The sequence below is a fragment of the Chelmon rostratus genome, chromosome 16 (genome assembly GCF_017976325.1).
Source record: "Chelmon rostratus isolate fCheRos1 chromosome 16, fCheRos1.pri, whole genome shotgun sequence".
NCBI lineage: Eukaryota > Metazoa > Chordata > Actinopteri > Chaetodontiformes > Chaetodontidae > Chelmon > Chelmon rostratus.
In genome coordinates this window covers 7862678-7890046 of record NC_055673.1, presented here as the reverse complement: position 1 = coordinate 7890046, position 27369 = coordinate 7862678, and the positions used below count along the sequence as shown (strand labels likewise).

Here is a 27369-nt window from a genome sequence, read left to right as displayed (position 1 = left end):
AATCTGCCGGTAATTGGATAATAAACTCTACCTTGATGGAGAGTTGAGAATATGGAGGTTTTTTTCTTTTTCAGCGCACTAAAGGTCTGAGTCTGATGGGCTTAACTCGCGGCTGTTGGGGATATTGAGTGCATCGTGATGGGTCAGACTCGTTCTGTCTCGCCTGCCCTTCTCTTTACTCCCTTCATTTCTCTTACGTTCTTCCTGCTGCCTCTCTCGCCTCCCTCCATCCGTCCTCCTCTTTACCTCCCTTCAGTCTCTCTCTCTCTCCGTCTCTGAGTCATGCAGTTAGCAAGCAGACTGTTTTGTCCAGGTCTATTTCTGGATGTCATGCCGTGGAAGAGAAAAATAAGATTAAAAACAGAGAGAGAGCGAGATATTTCCCCGCGGCTTAAGAATCTAGGAAACTTAAACCGTTTTTATTCACAAAAAAAAAAAGAAAAAAAAAAGATACTCAGCGAAAAGGACAGTCTGTCACCGCGGCGACACAGACACACACAACCCGCACGAACACACACGCCGGCATTAAAAAGAACTACAACACCACAACTGTTCCTCATCTCCCGCGCCGAGCGCCAGGAAGCCACCGACCGCATCACAGTGAGCCCACAGCTGGATCGATAACTGAACCTGATAACCATTTAACGGATTGATTTCTGAAATGGAGCTTTAAATGGATAAAGGCCACACAGATACGTGTTTGAAAATGAGCCCCTGCGACTTTCATTTCTACGTTTCATACTCAATTCAACCCGGTTCTTTTTTTTTTTTTTTTTTTTTTTTAAATCATTCTCCTGCTTCTCTCTCTCCCTGATAATCCAAAACTTTTCGGGCATCCATCCAATTATTGCGGCTTTGTGATGCGTGACAAAATTTTCCACACTTTTTGTCAGTTGAAAACATGAGAAATGCCGCCTGAAAGGAGGAACGTAGAGCTACGTTCTGTATTCAGGTAGACAATTCGCCCCTTTCATCCGAGCTGATGGAAGCACGCCTGATTTTCAGTTTTTGTGACATTTAAAAGTTCGCTGGAAACTCGTTTGACAGTTTGATGGAAACTCGGTGAGTCATCGGGGAAGAAAAAGGGCACAAAAAGAGAAGCGGAGGATAAAAATTTAGGCAATCGAGAAAAAAGTTGCCTAAAGTTCACTGGTCAGGCTTTCTAAAAACTCAGATCCTTCCAGCCTCTAAAACGGCAGCTCGTCAATGAGCAAAAGCAGACGTGAGAAATGGCTGGATCTCGTTCTCTGTTCTTTCGTTCTCTGTTAACCTTGGAAACCCAACTCCAGCTGTCCTCCCTTTGACAAATGGCATCTGCTTCGGACTTAACAGAGACGGTGGAACAAGAAAAGAGGAGTCATCCCCTCCCTCATGGATCATAACAAGCGCTCTATATTCATCATTCCTCCCATTAGATCACTCCTGACTGAGACATTCCACTGTCTTTCTCTTTCTCTGCGTTTCACAAGCCACCAGCTTCCCCTTTCTCTCCTGCCAAGGAGGTCAAGGTAAGTTCAGCTCATGCCTGCCCCCCTCATGCGCGATCCTATGGGGAGTAATCCCTCACCGGACTGACACACACACACACGCACAAAAACAGGGCCCTGCGTTCACTCGAAACCGCCGAGGTGTGTCCGCATGACTCATGATTTATGAAGAAACCTGAGGGGGGGGGGGGGGGGGGGGGGGGGGGCAAAGTGCGAGATGTGTTTTCTCCTGGATGAACGGCGGCCGCGGCGGCAGCGCTTGCCTGCAGCCGGGCGGCGAGGAGGGCAGGTCCCCGCGGATCAGCCGAAAGCCCAAGAATGTGACTTCTCATACGACGGCTGGGCTGAGCTTTGAGCTTTGATCCCTGACTGAAGAGAAAGTCGGATTTTCCGGCACAGTGAGTGACGGGCCGCCGAGAAAGGGTTGGGAACTGGGAAAAGCCGGGCGGTTGCTAAGGCGAAAGGGATTGTGTGTGTGTGTGTGTGTGTGTGTTTGTGTGTGCAGGAGGGAGAAGAAGAAGAAGAAGAAGAAGAGCATGGAGGAGGGTGGGGGGTGGTGGCACCACACATTCTCATTTTTCAGCTTCTTTCTTTCGCCCCCTCCCACCCCCAACCCTAAGTCATTTCTTTCTTGGCAACTGCCAGCTAAAAAGCTTTCCTCAATGAGAGACAGAGGGGATGTGAAGGGCTAAGACACGTCCGCAGTCTCTCTGGGGGCTTTTGCAGGAAGCACCGTACCAGAGACGGAAGGAGATAGATTCCCGGACAAGCGGGGGGACAATGGCGGTGACATGGCATAACTAATCGATATGAGAAAGCTCTAACGCGGGGGACGGGGTCAGGTCTCTTGATGAGGCGGGGTCCGTCTCTCCCAGCCTGTTCCACTCCTGCTCTGCGGTCCAGCCGTCCTGCCATCCATCCACACCCTTCATTTCCTTTCTCAGCAGACTTCCTTTGAAATGTTAAACAAACGGGGCAAAGTCCACACCTCGGCTTTCCCCCGCGGAGACAACGAGCTAATTTTTTCCCCCAGCTCCGCTCGGTTCACCCGGGCCGTCCACTCCTCCCTCCCAGCAAGCTCGTGCTGATGGAGCGATGGAGGGGATTTTTTCTTACCATTATCAGCACATTAGGACAGTAAAAACTAAACTGCGACTTCCTTGTCCGTCATTATTAGCAGCAGCACAATGACAGCTAGGCCTAACGAAAACATTTGCTTTCATTTACAGAGGACTCATTTATCTTCAGCGCAATTAGAAGATGGAATTCATTTGCACATTAAAAGATGCAGCATCCCGTGCCTGAGTAAAAGCTGCAGTTTTCCCTGAAGGTTTCTCCACCGTGCCTGGTCTGGTCCAACTGAAACCGCTCCATGTGTTGAATGTGTCCCCATGTTGCGTTATCATGAAGTTTCCTGCATGTTTCTCTAAGAAATCGAGTGCAATCGATCTACCATTATAGGCAGCTGAACTGAACAGACCTGAAAATATGTCATGAAATTATCTAATCTAGTTCTTATGATCAAGAGGGGTGCACAAATCATCTGTATTATATGTTTAACATTTTCAGACAGGTGATCATGTAAAACAGTTTCACCAATTTGATGTCCATTTTTTGTGTTCTCCGGTGATTCCCACATGACCCACTGCTTGGCATCGTAAAGCAATCTCCTCGGTAATGACCGGCTTTGCTGTGACATATTAAAAAGGCACAGCTCCTTTCATGTTTCTATGGGGAATATTTATCCCCAGCTCTCCAATTTATGGCACTTTTTTGTCTGCAGGAACTTTTCCAGGATAGCAGGATTACTGCAAAGAGGTCCTGCTCCTCGTCAAGCATTTTCCAGCGGTCCAGGAATTATCAGAGTGGCGTCTGCAGTTTAAGCGTTTTCGACTGTGTCGAACTTGTGCGGCCATAATTTCGACTGCAGGCGAGCTCTGGTCGTCTCTGTCATCAGTACGACAGATGGAAATGTTGCTGTAATGTGGTAATGATGTTTAATGTTGATATTTACAGTATATGAGGGTTCTGTAGCCGACTTCCTGACTAGTCTGAAATAAGTAAGATAAAGAGAAAGAGTGGGCGAGCGAGGAAGCCGCGAGTGAGACAAACAACATGTAAACTTATAAAATGTTATTGGCTAATTGCCTCGATGTGGTTACATACAACAAAAAAAGGAAAACATATTTATCTTGTCTCTTTATCATTTCCAAGCTCTCTTTCCACCTCATAAAGTCGACTTCTTAACACTGATTCAATTAGGCAGCTTGCTGTCTCCTGAAATTCTCAGCTTTTAAAACCAGCATCAGGCTCATGTGTGGTGGTCTGAGAGATGCAGGGGAAACACATGCAGAAATGTACAAAGACTACTTGGTCAAAAAGGCCAACAATGTCCCTACATGATTGAATTTCCTCTACAAATCCCCCCTGGGAATGTTGAAAGACAGACGGTATCTTACATCTTGACACCATGGTTCGTGTGTGACATTTAATGATGATTCAGATGGGTTATAAAACCAAAAATTACAGCCAGCAGTCAGGGTTCATACAGCTTCTGAAGAGTAAAATCAGAGCACCTTTCAAGCACTTTTCAGGTACCTAAACCAAAACTTTCCAGGCTCTCAAAGCTTTTGTCATCACATCTAAACTGACAAATAAAGTTTAGAGGATTCCTTTAAACCCACATCAATGCATACTGTCGCACTGTTTATTTTACCAGCTGTTCATCTTAACGTCGATTGTACGCTTTGATCCTGATTGTTCAATGCTTGTTAATGTCGACGCCTGGAGACAAAAAAAACAAATATGACGGCTGGAAGGTTTCATTTCAAACGGGGAAAGATTTTTGGCCTATGTGAGTGATTGTGGGAATAAGTGGAAATAAATAAGGTTATGTTCAAAATCCAGCATTTTTCAGCGAGTATATTGAAATCAAAGCATATCACTCAGCTTGAAAACAAAAATTTTCCAATCTTTCAAGACGTACGAACGCTCAACAGCAACGATTCAGGCCCATCTGTGCTGCTCTACCTCACAACGGCGCTCATATAGCACGGCCTTTACAGCAACTGCGCTCCTCTAATTAATACAGGCAGAGCAGAGGTGCCTGGTTCAAGTCAAAAAACACCCCAGAGACTGAAAATATGATGTTAAATGAGGTCTGGACGAAGCGGAGGTTAGCGCTGACCGCACTGGCTGCGACAGCTGTTTGCCTGTGCAATGTTGTGGTTTTAAACAAACACTGTCCCACACGCGTACGTATACATACGTATTTATGCAGACACACCCACCAGCACACACACACACACACACACACACACACACACACACACACACACACAGAGCCGGCCTGTTTCTGTGTTTTGGTCAGGAGCAGACCGAGCCTCTGTGGTCTGCTAGGGTTCAGTAACACACATGCTCTCTGTTTATGTTGTGCTCAGAGGCCTCCTGTGGTCTGGCCTGACACAATCTGCCGTCCCAGCACACCAAAACCCTCCATCTCCTCCCCCCCCCCATCACATCGTTCCAAAATCCTCCTTTAGCCGTCTCTCTTTGACTCGATTCATTTTCTCAAGGCTTCGATATATTGATTCTCCTCAAACACTACGCTGTGTTTATGTTCGGGCTGCAGACACAGAGATGAACATGCTCTCGGCGATGCCCGGCCGTTTGTTCAAGGTGTGCAGTTTCAACACGGTCTCTAAAGTTTGTGAAATACTCACGAAATTTAATCTATTGGATTCGTGTGCACGGACACAAATTTTCCTTTTTTTGAAACCATGATGCTCAGCACAACTTTCAAACTAAGGGAATGGGGAAAAAAAGAATTAGTGCCTGGACTGCGCCCACCGTAGTTCTCACTTCTCTGTCAAGTTAGTGATTATAAATACGCAACATTCGGTTAGACTTTCAACACAAACTTGCTGAGAAACAGTTCAGGTGACGGTTGCATTTTGGTTCGGTTTGGGTCAATAAAACATGATGGTTTGGGTAGAATGCACAATTTCCTTAAAACAACCAAAAAGTTACAGACTACAAGACTACAGTCTTGCTGATTGTCATGAAAAAATGCAACATTTAATAAACCAATGGCTTAAACTTCGTAGCTATGCCCTAGCGTAGCCCTGAGGCTGGGCCGGTGGTTCTGTGTGCGTTCACTCCGTCTCTCTTGCCTCAACACACTTTCTCACCCTGTTAATCTCTCCTTTCCACAAGCTCCCCCTCTTTCTCTCTCCGTCTGCCTCCCAACTCTGTCTGGTGCGTCTCATTTTGCAGTCCATTGTTGGAGGCCAGTGAGTTTACGGGGGAGCCGGTCGGCCTGAAAACACAAGCGGGGGTCGGCGTGGTCGCAGCCGAGCGTGACGGATACAATAACCCCTGCAGCAGAAGCACCCATGTGCTAAATTACTGCCACAAATGTTCTTCCATCAGGCCGCGGCAGGACCATCAGAGCCACTCAGCTATCTCAAGCCCCGATGCACTTTCCTTTTCCGTTACATAATTGCACCCTGACCAAGTTCGTCCAACAAGTCAAGCTCCACTTAAAGGTGGGATGAGGTTGATAGGCGGAGGATAGTGGAGCGGAAGATTTAGACTCTAAAAGAAAACAAGTTTGCTGCGTTATCAGACCACTTGTGACTATGGTGCTGCAAGCAAATACCTGTACAAAATACTGTGTCACAAGGTCAGACAGGTACAACTGTATGTAAGTACACCCAAAATGTGCAACCTGTACGACTTTACTGACCAGAAACAATAGAGTATGAGGAGTTCTAAAGGGAATGAGTAATACTTTTAACAAGCTGAAAGTCAACAACTATCTTTAGCATGCATCTAGTTTGTCAGTGATGTGCGCAGGGCTGCAGCAGCAGACGCAGGCCTTCTGTAAAAAGCAGCGACCAGGAATTATTTTGTGACGGGCTTAACTCGTGTTTCTTTCCCTGCACAGGATTTGCGTGAGAAAGAGCTACCAACAATAAGAGGAAACGAGCATCGGCCACTTGTCTTCTGGCATTCCCCCTTGCGAGTCTGTGATTTAAACTCGCTCGCCGTCCTGCCAGCAGCCACAACACCTATTGTCTGCAAGGGCCGGCCACTTCACACCCCCCATTCACGTCCCCGCAAAGCCTCCGCCACCCATTCAGCTGTGTGGAGGAACTTGAACCGCACCCGTATCACAGCGGCTGGAAAAGACATGCGACTGCCAGCGTTGCATATCTTGTGGACTTTTCACAAAAATTCAAATGATACGGGTTTCTGAAGCCGCGTTCTATTTTTGGATGGAATATTTGTGGCTATCGTTGCACGTTGCAATGAAATGTAGGATGGGAAAAGAGGACAAACTATAACGCAGGCATCAAAGCTTGAAGAAAGACTGTGTTGGTGCTTCCTAACAGCTAAATCATCTTTACATGTGACCATTTTAATGCCTCAGATAAAAAGGTTACAATGTCCCTCTGCAGATGTGAAAATCACTAATGCAGCATTTAGAGCGTAACGGGACATTTTAGGTCTTTACTGCCACTGAGGGTTTTACTGTCCCACCTCATCTGAGATAAACAGCACCTCTGCGAACAATTAATACATTTTTATAAAAATGTGACATTAGGCTTATTAAGCTTGGGGGAAAACAAGCAGTGGAGCTGCATCACACATCAAAGGCCGTGTACCTAATGAGTGATGCGATCGCTTAAACAGTCATCAGGTACCTAAACATGATGAGATGTGTCAGGATATGTCTGATTCGGCACAGCAGGTGACTGATTCATCTAGCACAACGTACATTTTCGTCGGAGCAATTAATCAGAGCAGCGTGTCACAATGTCGGGGGGGGAGAAAACGGGTTTTTCAGGTTGGGAAAGGGAAGCTCACGAAGAGGGACGGGTTAAGTGCTTAAATGACGAGTTCGTAAAGATGGTGACTGTACAATTAGTGAGCAAATTTGAATTTTGTTGCAGGATAGTCGCAGAATAGTACAAAACGGTTTCTCAGAGTCCAGAGCGATGCCTTCAAATGTCTTGTTGTGTCTGACCAACAGTCCAAAACCTCCCAAAATATTCAGTTTCTAATCACATGGGGCCGCTGAAGACGACAGGTGATGGGCATAGCTTTGAAGTGACTGTCGGATAATGGGGCTAACGGACACTAATCTCACATTTGCACTCTTATTAGCTTGGAAAGCAAGGCTAATGCTAACTTGGCTCTGCTAGAACCTATAATGGAAGGGATTATCATTGAAACAGTAGATGTTTATTGACGGTACAGGACGAGAGACCAATAGTCTCCAGTTATAAGGCCATATTTTATGAATGAACTGGGAATATTTGACCCAGCTTTTCTGCTATACTCACCCCCTCCGAGGAGCTAGCCATGCACTGTTAGTATTTGTCAGCACTGTTTCTGTCCCTCATTGTTTAAATTTAATTACTGCTGCAAGCTAATGTTCAACTGTAAAGCTACTGTAGATACTAACTCAACAATAAATGCATTGCACTGTGAAGACAATGAGAGGCCTTTACTGCAAAAGACGTTGGCTAACGTGACATGGCTAACGTCACGTATAGCTAGCATAATTAGTGAGCAAATTTGAATTTTGTTGCAGGATAGTCACAGAATAGTACAAAACGGTTTCTCAGAGTCCAGAGCGATGCCTTCAAATGTCTTGTTTTGTCTGACCAACAGTCCAAACCCCCCCAAAAATATTCAGTTTCTAATAATAGAAGAACAAGAAAAGCAGGGAATCCTCACAATGGAAAGCTGAAAACAGAGCATGTTTAGCCTGAAACAAATGGTTTCAGCTCTAAAATGGATGTTGTTTTTTTATATATTTGATATCTTCGCTGCCTCACCAACACACACGTGCATTAACACAGAAGATTTGCCCTTTCATGCTCTTAGTGACCACTGATGTACTTATTGCCATATTGATTCATAAGTGGTCGATGTGCTCCTGCCTTCAATTGGCGATTAACTGATCCATTAACATAACGCATTCAGATCCCATTTTACTCTGTGGCGGCAGTTTGTTTGCCATGATGAAACTTCCTCGCAAAAGAAACAAGAGAGGACACGCTTCAAAACTACTACATAGACAGAAGGTCTCGCATACAGTTAAAAGGATCATTCACATTCACGGGAACGCAGACGCCGCGAGGAGACAAGTGATTTTGGCGTGCGTGCCTGAAGATCCCCGCCGCATTTTGTCACGAAAGACCTGCGCGCTGTCGCAGCAGTAAATAAGAGCTTGAATTACCATGCCGTAATGAGAAATGCCACTATGACTGAAGAGGAGAGAAGAGCCGTCCAATGAGGAGCTTTTAACACGACACACCTCCGGACTGTCGTGGGAGGCGGCCTGTATTTCACCGGCACACAGCGTCCAGCTGTGCTTGGCAGGCTCGTTCATTTGCAGGCCAGATTTGCAGTCTCAGCCCGTGTTTATTTTGTGTGTAGGCACATGCGCGACCATCCGTGCAGAAACACACTGATAAGGAGTGACAGCCTGACACGTATGGCCTTGATAAGGTTATGTTGGGTAATGCTATCTGACAATCATTAACTAGACAGCGCGGTTACTACACAGGGCGACCTGAGGAGGACACACTTCAGGGTCTGAGGAGGGTGTGACAGGAAGCATGGAGAGGGAAAGTGAAAACACAATCAATTTCTATGAGGTTAAACGGTGAAAATGTGTTCAAACCTGCGGGAAAAAACATACTTCAGGTTTCTGAGGCTTCTAAATGCTGGAATGTTGACTCCAGAATATGCCTCCGAACTGCTCTGCTTTGTGTCAGTTGACTGAAATCCGTTCACTTTCGCCACTTTACGCGGCCATGCCTCCGGCAAACAAAACAAGCCTCTCTGACACAATCCAAATTTAGCCGCAACACTTACGAGTCACACGTCGGATGCTGACGCTCAGGGAAAAGGCCGTCAAGTGAGAGCCGTGCAGCATAACACAGGGAAATTAGAGGCACATAAAAACGCAGATCTAAAAGAGGTCTGTCCGTCCGAAAGTGCAGCGTATTAAATATGCATCGGGATAAAAGCAATGCATAGCGTCCTGAGTGCACCTTGGGTTAACGCAATGGGAGGTCACATGGGGCCACTGAAGACGACAGGTGATGGGCATAGCTTTGAAGTGACTGTCGGATAATGGGGCTAACGGACGCTAATCTCGCATTTGCACTCTTATTAGCTTGGAAAGCAAGGCTAATGCTAACTTGGCTCTGCTAGAACCTATAATGGAAGGGATTATCATTGAAACAGTAGATGTTTATTGACGGTACAGGACAAGAGACCAATAGTCTCCAGTTATAAGGCCATATTTTATGAATGAACTGGGAATATTTGACCCAGCTTTCCTGCTATACTCACCCCCTCCGAGGAGCTAGCCATGCACTGTTAGTATTTGTCAGCACTGTTTCTGTCCCTCATTGTTTAAATTTAATTACTGCTGCAAGCTAATGTTCAACTGTAAAGCTACTGTAGATACTAACTCAACAATAAATGCATTGCACTGTGAAGACAATGAGAGGCCTTTACTGCTAAAGACATTGGCTAACGTCACGTAGCTAGCATAACGTAACAGGGGTTTTTTTTGACAGGAAGTCTAAACCATTTAAACACTGCAATGAGATGTTATTACTGAGCAGAGCAGGTTAAAAAAACAGGAACAGATGCTACACATTCAGAACTAAATGACATTTGGAGTGACTAGAAACACAATGAGGGAGCCATGTTTTAGCTTGTGAGTCAAAAGAGCAAAACACGGAGCGACACGCCGGTGAAGTGGTTAACTGAGAAGGTGCAGAAGCTTTTTTTTTGTTTGTTTCACTACGTGGGCGAGCCTCGAGCTTCCAGGAGGATGATTGCGGCCTTTTCTCTTCTGAAACCGTTCTCCGGGCTTTCAGAGGGCAGCGTGCCCGGAGCACGGATGCCGATCGCAGCTGCTCACAGCAGCTCGGAGCTGTTTGTACAGGTAGCCGCACGGAGCGCCGGTAATCCTGCACGAGGAGCTGCGCATGGTACACGGAAAAGTCAGGTGTGACTGTGTGTCTGCCCTCCAGTCAGGTAAAAAACCTACAGGAAGCTAATGAAGCTCTGCAGAATGTGTTTACAGAGTCTCTGTTTACACGGAGCAGCTTGCTCTTTTTTTTGACATATTTTACTAGCAGGAATATATAGTGTGATTTAAAGGTTCAGTATTTCTATTTACCTAATAGCATATACCCAAAATTGCAAACAAACCCATCCACCTGCCCACTTAGGTAGCCTTAATGTTCAATTAATACAATTCTACAGTGCAGTTATTTTACTGTGAAACTACAGTATAGTGTTATTTAGACAGGGGAGGACAGAAAAGCAGGTGAATAAATAAATGTGATCAGACAGGTGAGTCTCATTCAGCAGACAGGTTGTTAAAATATGAAATAAAAGTTTGCCACTTCTTCATGAAATGATCATTGCATCCTCTCTGTGAACTTGTTTTTTTTTTTTAATCAGATGTGCGACACAGAGAGGATGCCGGCGTCTGCTCCTCAGTAACCAAATTAGTCAGCGGCGGAAACACTGACGGAGCTGATGCAGAGGGAGACGTCTTTATCCCGAACATCAAGACGAGAAAGGGAGCCGATCAAGCCTCGGAGAAATTTAAGATACGCGGGTGTTACAGATCAAGTTCATACAATAGATGTAATGAGAAAAGGAGATTCTGAAGATTTTTCTGCGGCTGAAGCTTTCCTGATTTATTTAGGGAGATTTAAAATGGAAAAATGCACAGCAGATCTGGCGGCAATGATGAAGCTACAGCAAACTTGGTAATGACAGAGCTCTTAGATCTACTTGCCTCAGCCGTCCCAATAGATACGGCAGCTGGGAAATGCAAAGCAACGCATCTATTTTTTGAAGATGTAGTCCGTCTGTTCCCGTTCCCAAAAAAACCTCCCCTGTGTCGTCCTCTAAAAAGCTTATCAGCATCCAGAGATGCCGCCGGCTTTGAGGCTCATTTGGTCTCGCTTCATACTTCACATTAAATGCAATTTATTGAATAATGAATCTCCTCTGCTCCTCAGACCGTGTGAACTCAGTAAATTCGCTCAGCGTTCGCCCAAAAAAAACAGGCCTTTAAGGTCACTCTCTGATCCTGGATGAAATTCAAAGGATACAGGAAGTCAGATGCCTCCGTGCCTCTTAGGGAAAATATTGGTGAAATCCAGGGGCTGCCGGTACCCTTACAAGGAGGATGAGGAGGCTGTGCTGCACAGTTCGACTGCATGGGTATGTGTTGACATGCTACTTAATATGAAGAGCAAAAAAAAAATAAAATGCATGAATAAAAACTCCTCTTGCTGATACATTATTCATGTTTTGTAGCTTCTGGGGGTTCCACATGAGTGGCCACAGTTAGAGCTAGCGCCGGGTTTCGGCCAAACAAGATGCTGCTGAGTATGCGTGAGGGAGGGGTGTGTGTGTGTGTGTGTGTGTGTGTGTGTGAGTGGACAGGGAGGAAGGGGCTGAGCAGGAGGGTTGCCTGAAGGCTTAAAAAGAATAACATTCACTGAGGAAAACAGGAAAAAAGTGGGAACGGGAGGGCACACTACTGAATCAGCACTACTTTGCTGAAGGGGACACACGCAGGCCTGGCAGCATGCACAGCCATGCACATATGCAGATGCACAATTTAACACACACACACATATATACACACACGCACGCACACACACAGAGCTCAGACTGCAGTGTAAACGTAACACATACTTGTCTGGATTTCTGTCTGTCCCCTCGTCGGCTACAGAGCAAACACTTTGCAGATACTCAGACAGGGAAGCAATCCTCCACTGTCCAGGCCAAAGACAAAATACACACTCGACTAAGCGACTCCACGACTACAGCAGACAGGCGAAGACTCGACGCAATAAACAGCGAGTGCGTTCAGACATATTCGCTCGTGCTTTCCTTAAGCTCCTGAAAAGTCAGCAATCTCTGCAGAATATAAGCGTGTGTTTATAGATAGCAAGCTATGTAGCTGCGAGCAAATACTCTCCAGTCACCAGATACCCCACAAACAGACTGGGCCCACGAGCAAATAGAAGCTCTTCCTTTCACACACACACACACACACATCTGTGTCTGAGGGGAACTGAGAAGAATCTGACCTATCACCTCAATATAGAAGCAAGGCCGCTGAAAACACTTAAAGCATATCGCCGAGCAGACACAGCCGCTGATTAAACGTGCACCAAAATCGTTTGACACCGCCGACAAATGTCGCAGATGTACGAGGGGAGGCGGCGGCGTCTGAAATTCATACACTCCCGCAGACACACACACGTAATGAGGAAAACAGGCCTTTTGGACTCGGACCGGATTTCAAATTAACTGAGCCATTCTGCATGCTTTGTATTAGCATTTTGACAGTGCCAGGAAGTAGACGGCGACGACAGGCCGCACCCCGAGGAGCCATTCCTGGTTCTCCATGAGCGCCGGAAGCTCTCTGATTAGGTTTCCTCTTCAAACTTTTTTCATCTGCATTCCAGTCACTAACTAAAATGTTGGTGATTACAAATAGCTTAGCTCCAAATGATCTCCTTTTTTTAAAAAAAATATTGTATGTAGAATGAAACATTCGTTCATTCTTTTGCTTTGCACCTTTTGGCTGTGCAGGGATGCCTTCTTTTGCCTCTGCAATATAGACGCAGATGCAGAGGCAGCACCTCTGCAAACATCTGGGCTCAAATACAAGCAGTGAAATGCTCCAGCACACATAATTAATGCTGTTTTTGTAAGTGGGAGGGCAGTAAGAGATTGGTGTATTTATCATCACTCTTTCTTAAAGCAAATCTGGCTGAAGCTCAACAGACTCTCTCTGTGTTTGCAAAACAATTCAAAGCATTTCTGTAGCTGATTATATGATGAGGGAAAACTGTTAATCAAGTCAAGTCCCCTGATTTTACCCCAAACCTTCGACTGGTCCGTGTATCTAAAACATGTGCCGCTGTCTCCGAGTGCTCGGTGGTGGATGTGACAACGCTCGTCCTCGCGCTGATATCTGATATCTGCTAGCTCTTACTATAGGATCCACGGCTCGCGAAAGCCGAAGCGCCTAAAGCCTCTCCTCGCTCCGCTCACCTGTCTCGCTTCAGACAGCCGGAGAACGCCGTGTCTAGCGAGCGAGCTGCAAAGGCAAACAAGATGCAGACGCTTTGAAAACAAAGTGCTGTCGTGTCTCAACTTTCTGGGGAAATAAACACTTCAGTTCACCCCAAACAAAAGGAAATACAGCCTTTCGAGCTGCTAAACAAACCAGGATGCTCTGCTGCTCTTTCTCCTACACGTCTTCTTTATACTTGCCTCTTTTGCCTTTACCTTTCTCGACAGGATCACTGGCTTTTCCCACTCGAGCGCTTTCTCGTCTGCTTTTTTTTTGTGTGTGTGTGTGTTTTTGCTTTGATGGCAGGGCTGCTGTTGGACTGACGCTGGCAGTCAGGATGCAGCAGGGTAAAATTAATCCACTACAACAGGAAAAGCATCATACGGCTCGGCGATAGGGCTACAGAAAGAGACACAAGGGGGGGAAAGTAGCAGTATATCAGCTTAAGAGAATATCTGGCACTAGCTGCATCTGCAGACTGCATTCAGAACCTGTGGAAATGTGCCACCAAACCACTGAATCGCTGCGAAAACGACAAGAAACGACCTTATTCCTCAAACGCTTCCATCGGTGATGTAATGAGATCGTACAGAAAGGCCAGGGCCGCCGAGAAGTAACGCTTTTTGAGGAGCCTCGTCACATGTGAGCAGAATTAAACAGTTGTGCATGTGGGCTTTTTCAGGCTGTGGGAGTGTGAGACAGAAGAAACGGCTACATAAAAGAGGAGAAGAAAAGGCGAGGAGAAACTGTAGCGAAGGAGAGTGGGCGTTAATTTTAAAACACCCAGCATTACCACCAGCAGCTGCACTTTGTCCTACATCGCCTCCCAAAAAACAAGCGTGCATTCCTTCTAGTTCATCTGAAAAGGAGGCCCCATCAAGCTCATGAATAAACACCACCAACAGCAGCACCAAACAACCTGCAGAGGAAACCAGGATAAACCAGAATGATTCTTTCCTTCCTCTCTCTGGTCAATCATACACCCACGCATGCTGAGACTCCCCTTGGTGAGACCAGATGCCTTCTTCCCTTGTAACTGTCTCCTCCTCCTCCTCCTGCCCCTCCTCCTCCTCCCCAGTTAGTTTTGGCTTAGCCGCTGATCCGTGAAGTGTCGTGGAATCTGACCTCAAGCCAGGGCACGGTGGTCGATGGCTGGAGCTGTGAGAGCGGCCATTGTTGCCGGTTGTCGCCCCGGCTTCAAAAGCAAAGGGACGCACGAGGAAGAGAGCGGCAGGAGAGTCGGGGCTGATGGAGAGGGCTGAAACTGGGGGTAAAAGGGGACCATATGGGGTGGCTGCGATGTCAACAAGGCACAAGCATCCCCTCTGGAAAGAGCGCAAACTCTAGCACAATAGGACCCCTTTGGAGCGCCTGGGGGCAGCCCCAAACTTTTACACCCTAAGAGTGGAAGTCAAACCGAGCCATAAAGCATGATGAACCAGCCGGGGAAAAGAGCCCTTCCATCAGCCTGCCAGGCAGCCAGATCTGCTCCAACAAAACCCTCTTTCTCTCCTTGAAGCCTTGGCCCCTTAAACACTGAGCCATACACACATTCTTCAGTGACATAATGCTTTTTTAAGCTATTGCCCTCTTCAACTCCCCCCCCAACTCCGCCGCCTCCTCTTTGCCCTTACTCAGATTTCCCCCTTTTGCCAATTACTATTTGAATATGAATACCAGCAGCAGGGCTGAGTGTTTGTTTTCGCTCCTGCCGTGGCGCGAAGTGAAGGAGGGAGGTCAGCGCGCAAGCTTGCGTCAACGATCCGCCGTCCCATTGATGTGCCGTCCCTAGGTGTTTGCCAAACGGCCTCGCGGGGCCATAAAAGCTGCCATAAAAACGAGCTGCCCCCTCCTTTTTCTCCAGTGAAGCTGCTGCAACACCCCAAGGGAGCGACGGCGCTCACAGGAGGTGAGGCCTAATGGACTGTGCTCCAACGTTTTCTTATTTGGGAGGAAATATTCATCTTTTAACAATGAGCTCTGCATGTGTTAGCTCTGACTGTCCAGCGCAGATATAGGCCAGAGTTTCGGCCCACTGCCCCTCATTGATGAGATAACTCTGGTCAGGTGCTCCGCAGCCGGGGGACCGCAGAGTCATTCAGGAAGAGGGACAAATCCCCTGGAGCACTGGGACCTGCGGCAAACCCCCCACAACCACAACCACACACACCCTGACCTCTCATGCACCAACACACCCTACGCTCTGCAGTTTACTAGCGGAAAGATAACAGCCATATAACTACAGCCTAATTCAGTCACAATGAAGCCAGTGTCCAGTCGACTAGTCACGAGCAAATACGAGGGATGAAAGGGAGCGCTAATGTGTTGTTAAATCAAAAATTAGAGCCGTGCACGGGGCTGAATGACTCATTCATGTCATTTCTTCCTATAAGATGAGCTCAGTTTACTTCAGAGAACTCTGACAGGACCTCATCAACATGCGACAGCACCATTTTATCTGATTTTGTTCACCTAAAAAAAAAACACAGAAGTTTGAGCTTCAGCTTGGTAAACCTGAAACTATGCAGACTGTCAATGCAGGCCTGGAGTTTGTATCTTAAACAGCAATGACTGATTTCTTTAGCCACTTTATGGCACTGCAACAAGCTCAAAAATCTACACTGATATCATCACGTTATAAAGTTGTTTAGGCAAAAGAGATTTGGGCAATCTGACGGTGTAAATCCAACATGCACTCTGCTTTTAGCTCTGTTTTAGTCTCCACCGACTCCTGAGGGAAATTTCTGGCTCTTAAGCGTTTAGCTAAAAGCCATTTGGAGCATGTAGAAACTGCAGGCCGTAAAACCCAAACATTCAGCTAAAACATGCTAAAATGCTCCGTAGATCTGACGGTACAACAAAACTTCTGTGTGGGTTTGTCACCACGAAGGCATGAAGTCTATTTATATAAAAATACTGATAAAGAGCACTTTAAAAAAATAATAATCATTAGCCTTAGCCTAGCATTAAACACCAATTATAAAACTATGAACTTGGCATGTTGGCTATTAGAAAGCGTTGGTTCTCACACTAACTCGGTTAATGCTGGAGGAAAAAGCCAACATAAACCAGGCGGGCTGATGGTAAAACACTGCAGGAGCTGAATGTGGGAATGCTGGAATGACGGCGTCGGGAATGTGAGCTCAGAGCAGCGTTGCCCCGTCTCAGCATGCCCCGTGCCACAGAGAGAAAGCTGGGATTTTTTTTAAATACTGCAAAAAAAAAAAAAAAAAAAAGAGAGGACAGATGTCAGAACTCACTGCGCTCGCCAAACCTGCAGACAGCAGCCATACCTTCCTTTCATCCCTCCTCAGCAGAGAATTTAATGAGAAGCCAATCCCGCGTCCGTCCTGATCATCGCTTCTTGCCTCAGCCAGTCACACACCTGTCCGGTTTAATTGAGTTCACGAGGACCCAATCGGCTCCTCGCTCCCTCTCGGTTCTGGGCTGTCAGAGCCTTCCAGAGACCAACCTGCCCGCAAACTTTTTACATCACTGCATCAGCTCTAGTTAAGGATGAGAGAGCATCAAGAGTGGCAGAAAGAAAAAGGAGAGCGAGAAGGGGGTTTACAACTTTTACTACTGTTCCTGTGTCTCTTATTTGTTCATTCCTCTTAAACATTTCCTGACAGGCCGGGGAAGGGGGGGGGCGTTTTGATGCCTTGTTATCCATCACTCTTTCAATTACCGTTACTGCAGCACAACAAGCCTTCGGACCTGTTTTTTTTTTTCCTCCGGGGTGGAAGTGAGCAGCTTTTAATAGAGGAAATGATTCCAGGGGCCGGCCCACTGCTGTGCTAATACCCTCATCGATTTTCATTTTGGGGGAACCCTCCCAGCTGATCAATCTCTCTCCACCAACTAGCCAGCAGCTGGCCTGGGGGGGTGCAGGATGGTTCACTTGGGCTTCACAGTCTGATCCCATGTGTGCGTTTGTGTGTGTGTGTGTGTGTGTCTGAGCCGAGGTCATGTCCACCCTCCCCCCCCTGCACCGCCGCCGCCACCACCTCTGAGGCCGGGGGCGGCTTGGCTGTGCTGGTAATCCTTCAATGAATGTGGGTCAGTGAGCGGGGCTTTGCCTTCGTCACTCAGCAAGGGCACAGACAGCGGGGTCGTGACCCCAGTCATCCTACGTGCACACACACACACGCTCGCGTTCACACGGCCACGTACGAAGACAATGAGCCGAACGCAAGGATGCGCGCACGCACAGACACACAGACACAAACAAAAAAGACATGGATGGATGAGCAGCCGCACAAAACTCACACAGACGAAAACAAGCAGCAACACAAACAGGGAATACATACGAGCAGATGTGAGATCAGTAGAGCTGAAATGGATTAATAGAGGATTAATCGAGTAGCTGATCGACAACTGATCGACTTTTGTGCACCGGTGGCAGCATCTCGGACGTGAACATCTTGTGGTTTTCTTCCACGACGGTTAATTGGACGTCTCTGTGTTTCGTTAATGCGGCCGTGGGCGCTGGCGAGTGATTGGCATTTCTCACTGTTTGCAATCATTTCGTGAACCATGAGAAAATAATCAATATATTGTTCAATGATGAAAATACTTCGCTGCACTCCACACTAGTATATTAATAACACGATCAACCGATGAACGGCTCAGATTCAGAAACATGATGATGATGATGATGATGATGATGATTCTAATTTAAAATTCAAATTCTTTACAGCACAATACAGAAAACACTGGTACAAGAACAGCAAATGATTCAAAACCAATGATCAATGGTGGTAAAACTAATAATGATTTTAATAAACAAGCAAAAATATCCCATATTTACTGGTTGTAGCTTCTTTAAATGTGAGAATTTGCTGTTTTTTTTATCACTATAAATGTCATATCCTTTACTTTCGGACTGCTATTTTCACCATTTTGTGATATTTTTAGATGAAACCATGAAGCTAAGCATCTAAAAAATAATGGCTATTTGCAGCCTTACCAACACAAAGGATTTCTATTAATGTCCCATGTGAAGCGCTTAAGTTTATCACCAGAAACTGACTGCTGAGGAAACACCGGCCGCGACAGATACACTCTGATGAAGCCGCGCTGACTCCTCTCGTGTGACGGCGACACCGTGACTCGGCCCAGATAACACCGAACGAGGCCGAGGCGACTCGAACGAGCCGGCTACAGCGAGGAGAGTGAATGTCAGAGTGGGTGCGAGATGGATAGACGGCCTGATAAGATAAAATAAACAGAGGTTGAATCTAGTTAATCTGTCTGCCGCACGCACATGCACACACACCGAAATATCAAAGAGTCCTAATTAAGCAGCGCCGCATTCAAACTTTCTATCCTGCGCATCATTAACATTCTCCATCACAGGCTTGGTACTTTATCTAAGAGAGAGCAGGCAATCATGAAATATTCATGATTTATTAATCTGACTACAGAAAAACAAACAATGGCAACCCGCGGAGTGTGACACCCTCTCCTGCCAAACAGCGAGGTAGCAACACGACTGCGTTTTGCCACTCGCTCTGCACTCCAAATCTCCAACAGGAGTCCGCTATCGGGGCGCCGGCGCCGCGCTGGCATTCAGGTGAATGGCGGTTATTCCCACTCATAATGGTGTTTTACTGAGATAAGGTGGAGGGGAAGTGTTGCTGGTTTTCTTCGCCTGGCGCAGATCGGCTCCTGCCTCTCATTCTGTGGCGCCGTGTCAACAAAATGTCAAACGCAGCGGCGTCATTAAGGAGAGAGAGGGGGAAATGGAAATGTGGCGGGGAGCCATCTCGAGCCAAATCACATCAGTGTGTCCATGTTGTTCTGATAGAGAGAGGCGGGGGGAGAAAAAGCAAAGGGAGGGAAAATACAGAAACCGGGGAGGACGAGGCTGCACTCCTTCCCTCTTTTCCTCCCTCTCAGCCACTCACGCCTCTCAGAGAATTTTCTCAAGTGGGGAAAATTTCTGCTGATGACACAGTTGTGAAAATGAAAACGCCGCAGCGCTCGGTTGATGTTGCTGTCATTGACTCCTGATGGGGAAAAAAAAAAAAACACTCCACGCGCAATTTTCTGGACTCTCGGTTTCTTTCACCCCAGCTGGCGCCGCGCACTCCGACATACGCCGCACACTATTATCACTCAATCTCACACCCACTTGCTCCTCTTCTTCTTCTCCTTCCACGGACACTTTGAGGCAAGCACAGACGAGTTTCCTGCACCTCCCCGTTCTCCGAATCTCTCCCTCTGTCGGCTCGCGGTCGCCATGCCTCCCTCTTTCGGTTTTCAGGTCCCCCGGGTGACCTTGAGCGGCAGCTGCCAGTGAAGTAGCTAAAGTGCAAAGTCAATACGAGCCAACAAAGCTGGTTAAGTATTAAATGGGGGATGATGACTCTGCTGTTAGTCAGAGAAAGGCTTAGAAAGGAGAGAATTAAAGGAATATGTGCAGACGGACTTTAATGGAACACTCAATGGTAATAATAATTTACGCAATTGACTTACTAGATGAGACTGTACTTGTGATTTCAGCAGGATAATCTGCTTGCTGGCAGAAGAGGAAGCACTTACAGTGCTTACATGCTGCATTCAGTGTCCAGCTACATGCATGAAGTAAGGCGGCCACTCTACTCTATATAGAAAAATGTCCAGGCATAGGGCAAATCTGACTGACGTAATACTATGAATGAATCCACGTTTGAAGTGATTCACTACTGAAACAGGAAGTGGAATTTAACTTCCTATTTAAGAGAAATGAGAACTGTGTTTCCCACGAAAATCACTAAGTTGGAAATAGCTAGTTTGGGGTGTGCCAGTAAAGGAGTCTGAGCGACCACAAGGCATAGCATTACAGCAAAATCCCACCTAACGTGAAATTTTTCAATTGTGGAGCCTGTAATAGCCTTTCGCTGTCCTCTCCCAGGATCATTGTCAGAAAGCCCTGAAAACTCAGTGGATAATGTAGCAGTGAATGGGCCCTTTCATCAGCGTTTGGCCATGGAAGTGGACCAGAGTGACTCCAATTGAAAGCTATTGCAGCTAAGAAAATCAATTGAATAAATGTGCGGAGCGTGCGCGGTGTGTGGGTGGGAGCTGGTTCAGGTACCGATATGCCGGCTTCCAGTCTGCCCTCCCGCTGATGCATTCCTTTGAGGAGCAGCATTCCTCTGGAAGGCAACGGGGTCAAAGGTCAGGAGGCAAAGATGAGCCTGCGTAGCTCTGCGGCACCAGTCACAGCAGTGGGTATGCGTGTATGTATGTCAGCGGGTGGATGCGCACTTACTGCAAGCAACTAGGTGGATAAGGCCAGACCTGTACATATACCGACAACCAGTTGGCCTGCCTTGGCAGTGCTCCCTTCTCTACCGCCAACAGCTGCTCTGACACGTGTTTGCATTCCTGAATCTGCACCACAGCGTCCCCGCAAGCCATCCCTGTCCGCCCTCAGCCTGTGGAAATGCAGCGCTAACGCCGGCCGGCTGCATGTAGATCCGTTTACCTGAGCAGCTACGTCAGGGGTTTTTGCAAAGCACAAGCCGGCACCCAAAAGGCCTCAAATTAGATTAAATTGAAAGGCATCTGCTTGATTAAATCTAAACAGTCTGCTAAATCATAACAGGAAAAAAATGCTTTAAATGTATTGGTTTCACTTTGTTGCCAAATGCAAAAGTAGGCAGTTAATTTAAACGCGGGTTATAACCAGCAAAATCGAGAAAAGCCAACTCACAAGTGGTTCAAGGAGAAGTGTAAAATCACTGAGGTGCACAGCATAACAAGCAAAAGCAAAGTGCATGCTAAACACTGTGAAAGTGTGTTAAAATGAAATTGGATTTATTGAGTTTCAGCGGAGACAGAAATCAAATGCAGTATCGATGCTGGAAATAAAATGACTAACAGGCGGCGGCATTGATCAAAATAAATCAACCGTGAAACGTGCTACAGTGGAAAGAGCGGGCGATGCCGTCAGCTGTGTCAATCAGCTGATTGTGGCTGGGAGACGCGCCCTGAGACAGAGGCACCTCCGGGGCCGACCGGGGCCGAATCCGCTAGGAAGCAGAGCCGCGAGCGGAGCGGAGCAGGGGTGGGCAGTCCAGAGAAGACTGGAATGTCAGATAATGGATGACATATCTCTCTCCAGGTGACACCGAGCCCAAGGCATCCGGGGGGAGACGGCGAGGGCAAGAATGAGTGTGTGTGTGCGTGTGTGTGTGGGGAAAAAAGGATGACGAATGGATAGACAAGTGCATGCTTGTGAAGTTTTGTTAGAGCTCCCTTTTCTTGCATTCTCAGTTTGTCTGCGAGGAGCTGGAGGTTCACGTCAAGTTCAAGGGGAGTCACTTCCTCCCTCAACCCAACGCATGTTTGGTTAAAACTCTTTCTCATCTGCCCCCGTGGCACCTTTCTCTGTCTGCCTGATTGATCGAATGGAAATATGTGTAGGTTAACTTTCCATACGTTCCACTTCTGTCCTTTCCCTTAACCTTTAAATGCACAGGTACACACACACACACACTCTCTCTCTCTCTCTCTAGGTATAATGTGGACAAGCGCTGTTATCACATGCTCAAGTTTATCCAGGCTTTACAAAGGCAAAGGCTGATAAACGTAGATCAAACCAATGTCACTCACAGACGAATGAACCCGACAGCGGAGTTCACTACATAATCCAGCTATGCAAACATGAAACACCGCCCTCGATATTAAAACATACCAAGCATTCAAGTACAGCTGTTGATCCCAAGGGGGAATCATTAATTACCACCTTGACAAAATTGAGACCTCCAAAATTAGAGGTAATCAGCTGTCCCTGGGGGCTAAGTGGAAAAGATGGCACTAACTCCTGGAAATGAAGGTGATAATTAACCCATTGTGACTGATTTATATGCAGTAAATCACCCCATAATTCAGCCCAACTTGTTACACACCACAGCCTGCGTAAACTACACTGCATGCTCCTTTAATGGGGGAGCAGCTCTTTGCCATGACGAGGTCACAGTAACACAGACGCTAATGTCAGAGCAAAAGATGAATAAAATAAACTCCCAGCAGTCCACTTTCACTTAATTTTCACTACGTGCAGGGTGCAAATCAAACATGTCTGTGCATATCCTGGTAAGGGCTGCAGTGCTCCCATGGAGTGGGGCTGGAAGGTGGTGGGGGGGGTGAATTCCTTCATAGGAAAGGAAAGGAAAGGAGGGGGGGTGGGTCCGGGGAGCTAATAGACCGGCTGGAGATCTTTCACTTCATGCTTGAAAGGGAGCAGAGGTGGAGTGGAGGGTAAAAACCAGTCATGGAGTGGGACGTAAAAAGGTTGGTTAACTATGACCTGCAGTTGAGGATCTTTACAACGCTCATAACCACTGACAGTTAACCGGTTATCACCTCTACGCGTGATTTACAAGTCTAGATATTAAAATGAGATGGAAACTTAGATTCTGTGATCGGTTTACACCTTTTCTCAGTTAGGAGGACGTGCAGTGAGTGAAATGCGCACACACACCACACACACTGACACACACACACTGTGCGTCAAAGCGTGAGAACCCTGGAGGACGCGCGGCTGGTGCTCTGTGCGTGACAGCTCCATGCGCACGGACCCCGTGCGTAAAAGTCTAAGCACATTAAAAGAGAGGTGTTTATCCAAAGAAGCAGCTCGGGGACTTACTTGTCATACTCCGCGTTGTCCTTGTCACAGCGCGCGTCCTTGTGCTTCTGCCAGTCTTTGCCGTGCTTGCAGGTGGTGAGCAGCACCACGTCCTCCGCGTTGTGGACGTGGTGTAAGGCATTCCTGGTGTCCGAGCCGATACCCGTCAGGTAGCGCTTCCCTTTGAACACCAGCATGTATTTTCTAAAAGGCGGGATGGAGTTGTACTTGAGGTACCCCCTCTCCCCGCCGGTCCTCGGGTGCTCTTTGGAGAAGAGGGGGATGGACACGTCGAAGTTGGGCCTGAAGTTCTCGGTGCTGATGCTGGCTTTGGCCAGCATGGCCTGACCGATGTCAAAGCCCAAGTCTTCCGTATAGTCCGGCCACGTCCCCGAGTACAAGTTAAATATAAGGTGGTTCCTGCCGTCGTTCCACAGAGGCAGGTTCTGGACCTTGGTCTTCAGGTTGTGGACGTATTGCGGGGACAGCTGGTCCCGGTCCAGAGTGTCCAGACTCAGGACGAACAGACACGCCTGTCCGGGGTCTGAGGTGTAAAACCTGGACCCCTCAATGGTCGATAAAATATTCTGATAACTCTCAGAGATCTTCTCCCCCTTCTGCTGCGGGTAAACATAAACTTTGAATCCGTTCTTGTGACAGAGAGAGAAGTCAAAGCATGAATCCATGCGGCACCGCTTGCCCCTGTAAACACTCGTGTTGACGTCCCTCTTCTGCCGCGGAGAAATGTGCAGGTTGTACTCCTCGGTGTCCGTCTGATCCCAGGGCAGGAAAGGGTGTAAAGGGTCCGAGAAGTGAGGCCAGGGCTGGTCGGGCCGGTACCCATTCCTGCTGCGGTCATGCCGGCTCCTGCTCGCCGCTGGAAGCTGAACCCCTCCGAGGTAGAAGAGAAGCACAAGACATGCACCGGCGGAGAGCAGGATCAGGTAGCGTTTTTTGGCCTGCATGTGTCCTGGGAACGGGGGCGAGTTGTGTAGGAATAAGAAATGTAAAGTGGCCCGAAGTTAGGCTCTCACCAACCCCGGCTACACCGCTCCATCCTCCGGCAGCCTCCAAGGATCCCCAACCCCCCTTCTGCGTATTCGGTTCCCAAATCCAGCAATTGATCCAGTGCATGTGGGCGATTTTAAAAGTGTTGTCCCGTTCTCCCTCTTCTGTAGACTTTCACCATGTCGCACAGCGCCTACAGGGGGGCTCGGGTGCACCTAAAGAGATCCGTGCTGCCCGGACCCTCTCGGACACAAATCACATGCAGCGACTCTCTTCCCCTGCGCTTCTCCTCGCCCTCATTCAGGCTGGCTGTGCGGGGCTATTCAAACGGAAAAAAACTGTCCGACAGCCGCCTGTGAACTCTCTCCCCCCGGCTGAACAGCGGCAGGGGTCCCCGAGGCTCTCCCAGACGGAAAGGTATACCCCGGTTTGGATGTTAAACTCGGCAACACATTGACCAGGGAGTGTAAAAGCCCCGTCGGTGTGGCCGCCGCGCTCGGATCTCGGGGTGAATGCGTCCAATCCCCCCTCTTTTATCACTCCATGGTCCCGCGTGAAGAGAAGCAGAAAAACCGGGGGGAGCGTCGTAGCGCAGGGGCAGCTCAGCGGTGCAACTGTAACCTGACGAATCCCTGCATTTCTCTTCTTATTTATCACAACCTCCCCTCATACGCTCATACGCGCCGACAGAGAATAAAAAGCTGGTCGGCGGGGAGCCACGCAGCGGGCGAAGTTATCCGGCCGACACGAGGGGGACGAACGCCGACCTCAGACCGGGTAAATAGCTGAGAAAACGCTCAAAAAACACGGGATTCCTTGAGCCTAGTGTCCAATTACCGAGTGCTCAGTTGTTCCGATTGTTAGTCGGTAACATTCCAATCCCGACACGACGGCAGCTGACGTGACGTCCCATCGAGGCTCATCGGCGTCGCTGATTGGTCCGTCTGTGGGAACGGAAGAGGCGGGACTTGGGGAAATGCACCCATTCATAACCGGAGTCCTCCGCATGTGCAAATTATCTAATTGTAAGCCTGTGGAAGTTGTTTGGAAAAGAGCCAAAGAGCGAAGGGATGGAGAAGTTTTATTTCTTTCAGTTTATCCATGAAGGCCTTTATTCTGTACATTACAAATATTCATATTCATAGTTTTGATTTTGTGCCCATAAATAAGGAGCAAAGCAAAAAACCTCACAGAAATGCATAAAAAAAAGGCAAATAATTCAGGATAACTTGCAAATTCTCTCATTCAGCACATACTGTTGGCTGCACACATATTTATTTACATTTAAATCCATATTTATTCACATTATATGTTAGAGCATATGTATAGGAAGCATTTTTTTTTCATATACAACACATGCTGTGGGTTGCACCTGAGATGAGTACATGTTATTTATTTATTAATTTAAACACAAGTTCATTTCTTTTCATATTCAGCTCACAGCTAGCACAATACCATACAGTATTACTTATTTATTCAAGTTTTTATCTATGTTCTTTCTTTCTTTGACAGTCTAAATTTCTGGTGTGTTTCTGAGCTCATTGTCTCACCCTAATAATTTATTTATATTTTATAATAATTTATTTTTTTTGGACAGCTGTGGAGACAGACAGGAAATGAGGAGAGAGGAGGGGGGTGACAAAGGTCCACAGCTGAAATCAAACTGGGACCTTGCAGTCTCATGTTGTGTCTAAACCACCAGGACACCTCTTCCAATTTTTTTTCTTTTTTTGCATTTTTCTTGGAGTTTTTCTTGGAAATCCAGAATCACTAACTCACAGTCCCAGTAGTGCAAAGAGAAGATAGAAAATAGCACTGACATCACCTACAGCACTCAGCATCTGCTCAAATCAATGACCTCACTGTTAATTTATGCCAAAAAAAGTAGTAAAATAGCTAAAAGAAAAAAAAATGGAGGCATCTAACAAGAATAAGTTGTTAACAGTCAACTCTAGACCAAAGTTTTTTTCTACCCACTAACAAACCAAAGTGACACAGCAGAGGCCACCCGCTTGACAAGGAAATTAATAGCAGAGGAGTGGCTCTCGCTGAGTGTCACCATGCCTCATAAGCCCGCATAATCCTCCCCACTGCCATTTGGTGGCACAACACTCGGGCTGGGTGAAGAGGCCATCCTCATTTTTTATCGGCCAATTAGCTCAGAAGAGGGGGACTAATTAGCAGGGCTGGCTGGGAGACAGGCCAGGATCCTGCGGTTGGCCAGCGCTCATCGTCGGAATATGCTGGTGATGAAGAGGCCTGGGTGCTGTTCCAGAGGGCTGCTCCTGTCTTCGTGGTTATCATGCTTAATCCAATGCTGAGCAGTGCATAGAGGGCAGTTTTGTTGCCTGCGAGGGAAACGTGAATCCTGACTTCTCCGTCTGTGGCTATGATTTGCACGCCACAACTGGTTCTAGTAGCCTCATATTTTCTCTTTACTTCCTCCAAGAATGTAAACTGATGGAAAAGCCACACAGCTGGGAAACTTGCCACCACTACATGTCTTTTGAGAATCTTTCTTTTGTTTATGCCTGGGGGGCTTTGCTTTTAATTGCTTGCAACTCTAATGGGACTAATGTCTGGTTGCTAAATGACACTTGAAACCTTGACTGTGGTAACCAGAAAAGATGCTTGTGCCTTTTTTATGTATTGCGGGGTTGTTCACATCATTAAGCCTTTGCCTTGATTGCAGGTGTGAAGGAGAGGAGCGCTTGAGCAGAGACTGCAGTGTTAACTGCTGCACCATCAAAGGCACCATATACCCCCAGTTTATCCCCACCCGTATACCAACTGTTTTGGAACATTTTGGCTCTGTGTGGTCTCTGCATGACAGCGGTGAAGACTGGGAGTCTTTCCAGTGAGCTTCGCCTCACTCCACTCCTTCATCCGTCCTTCTTCTAATATTTCCACCCCAGAAAAAGTCCCCTCTTCAATCACACTTTGGTCTCTCCTTCACAGGACTGCAGCAGGTCTGAGATGTGAGAGGACGAGAAATCCTGGACAGCTGCGGAACCTTAAAAGCTGGACTGGGCAGGGTTGTTGTTTAAAACGCCGCTTTTTAATCAGTGGAAATCAAACAGCCGGGTTGGAAACAGACAGCCCGT

The 27369-nt window shown here is 47.2% G+C and overlaps 1 protein-coding gene across 1 annotated transcript in view; it reads right to left on the bottom strand.

The window, feature by feature from the left end:
- ext1b (exostosin glycosyltransferase 1b) overlaps window positions 1–25091 on the bottom strand; it is a 114359-nt gene extending 89268 nt beyond the window's left edge. The window contains exon 1 of the mRNA XM_041955173.1: window positions 23279–25091. Coding sequence (XP_041811107.1) covers window positions 23279–24222 — 944 coding nt within the window. The 5' untranslated portion in view covers window positions 24223–25091. The remainder of the gene's footprint in view (window positions 1–23278) is intronic.
- Between the last annotated feature and the right edge of the window lie 2278 nt (window positions 25092–27369).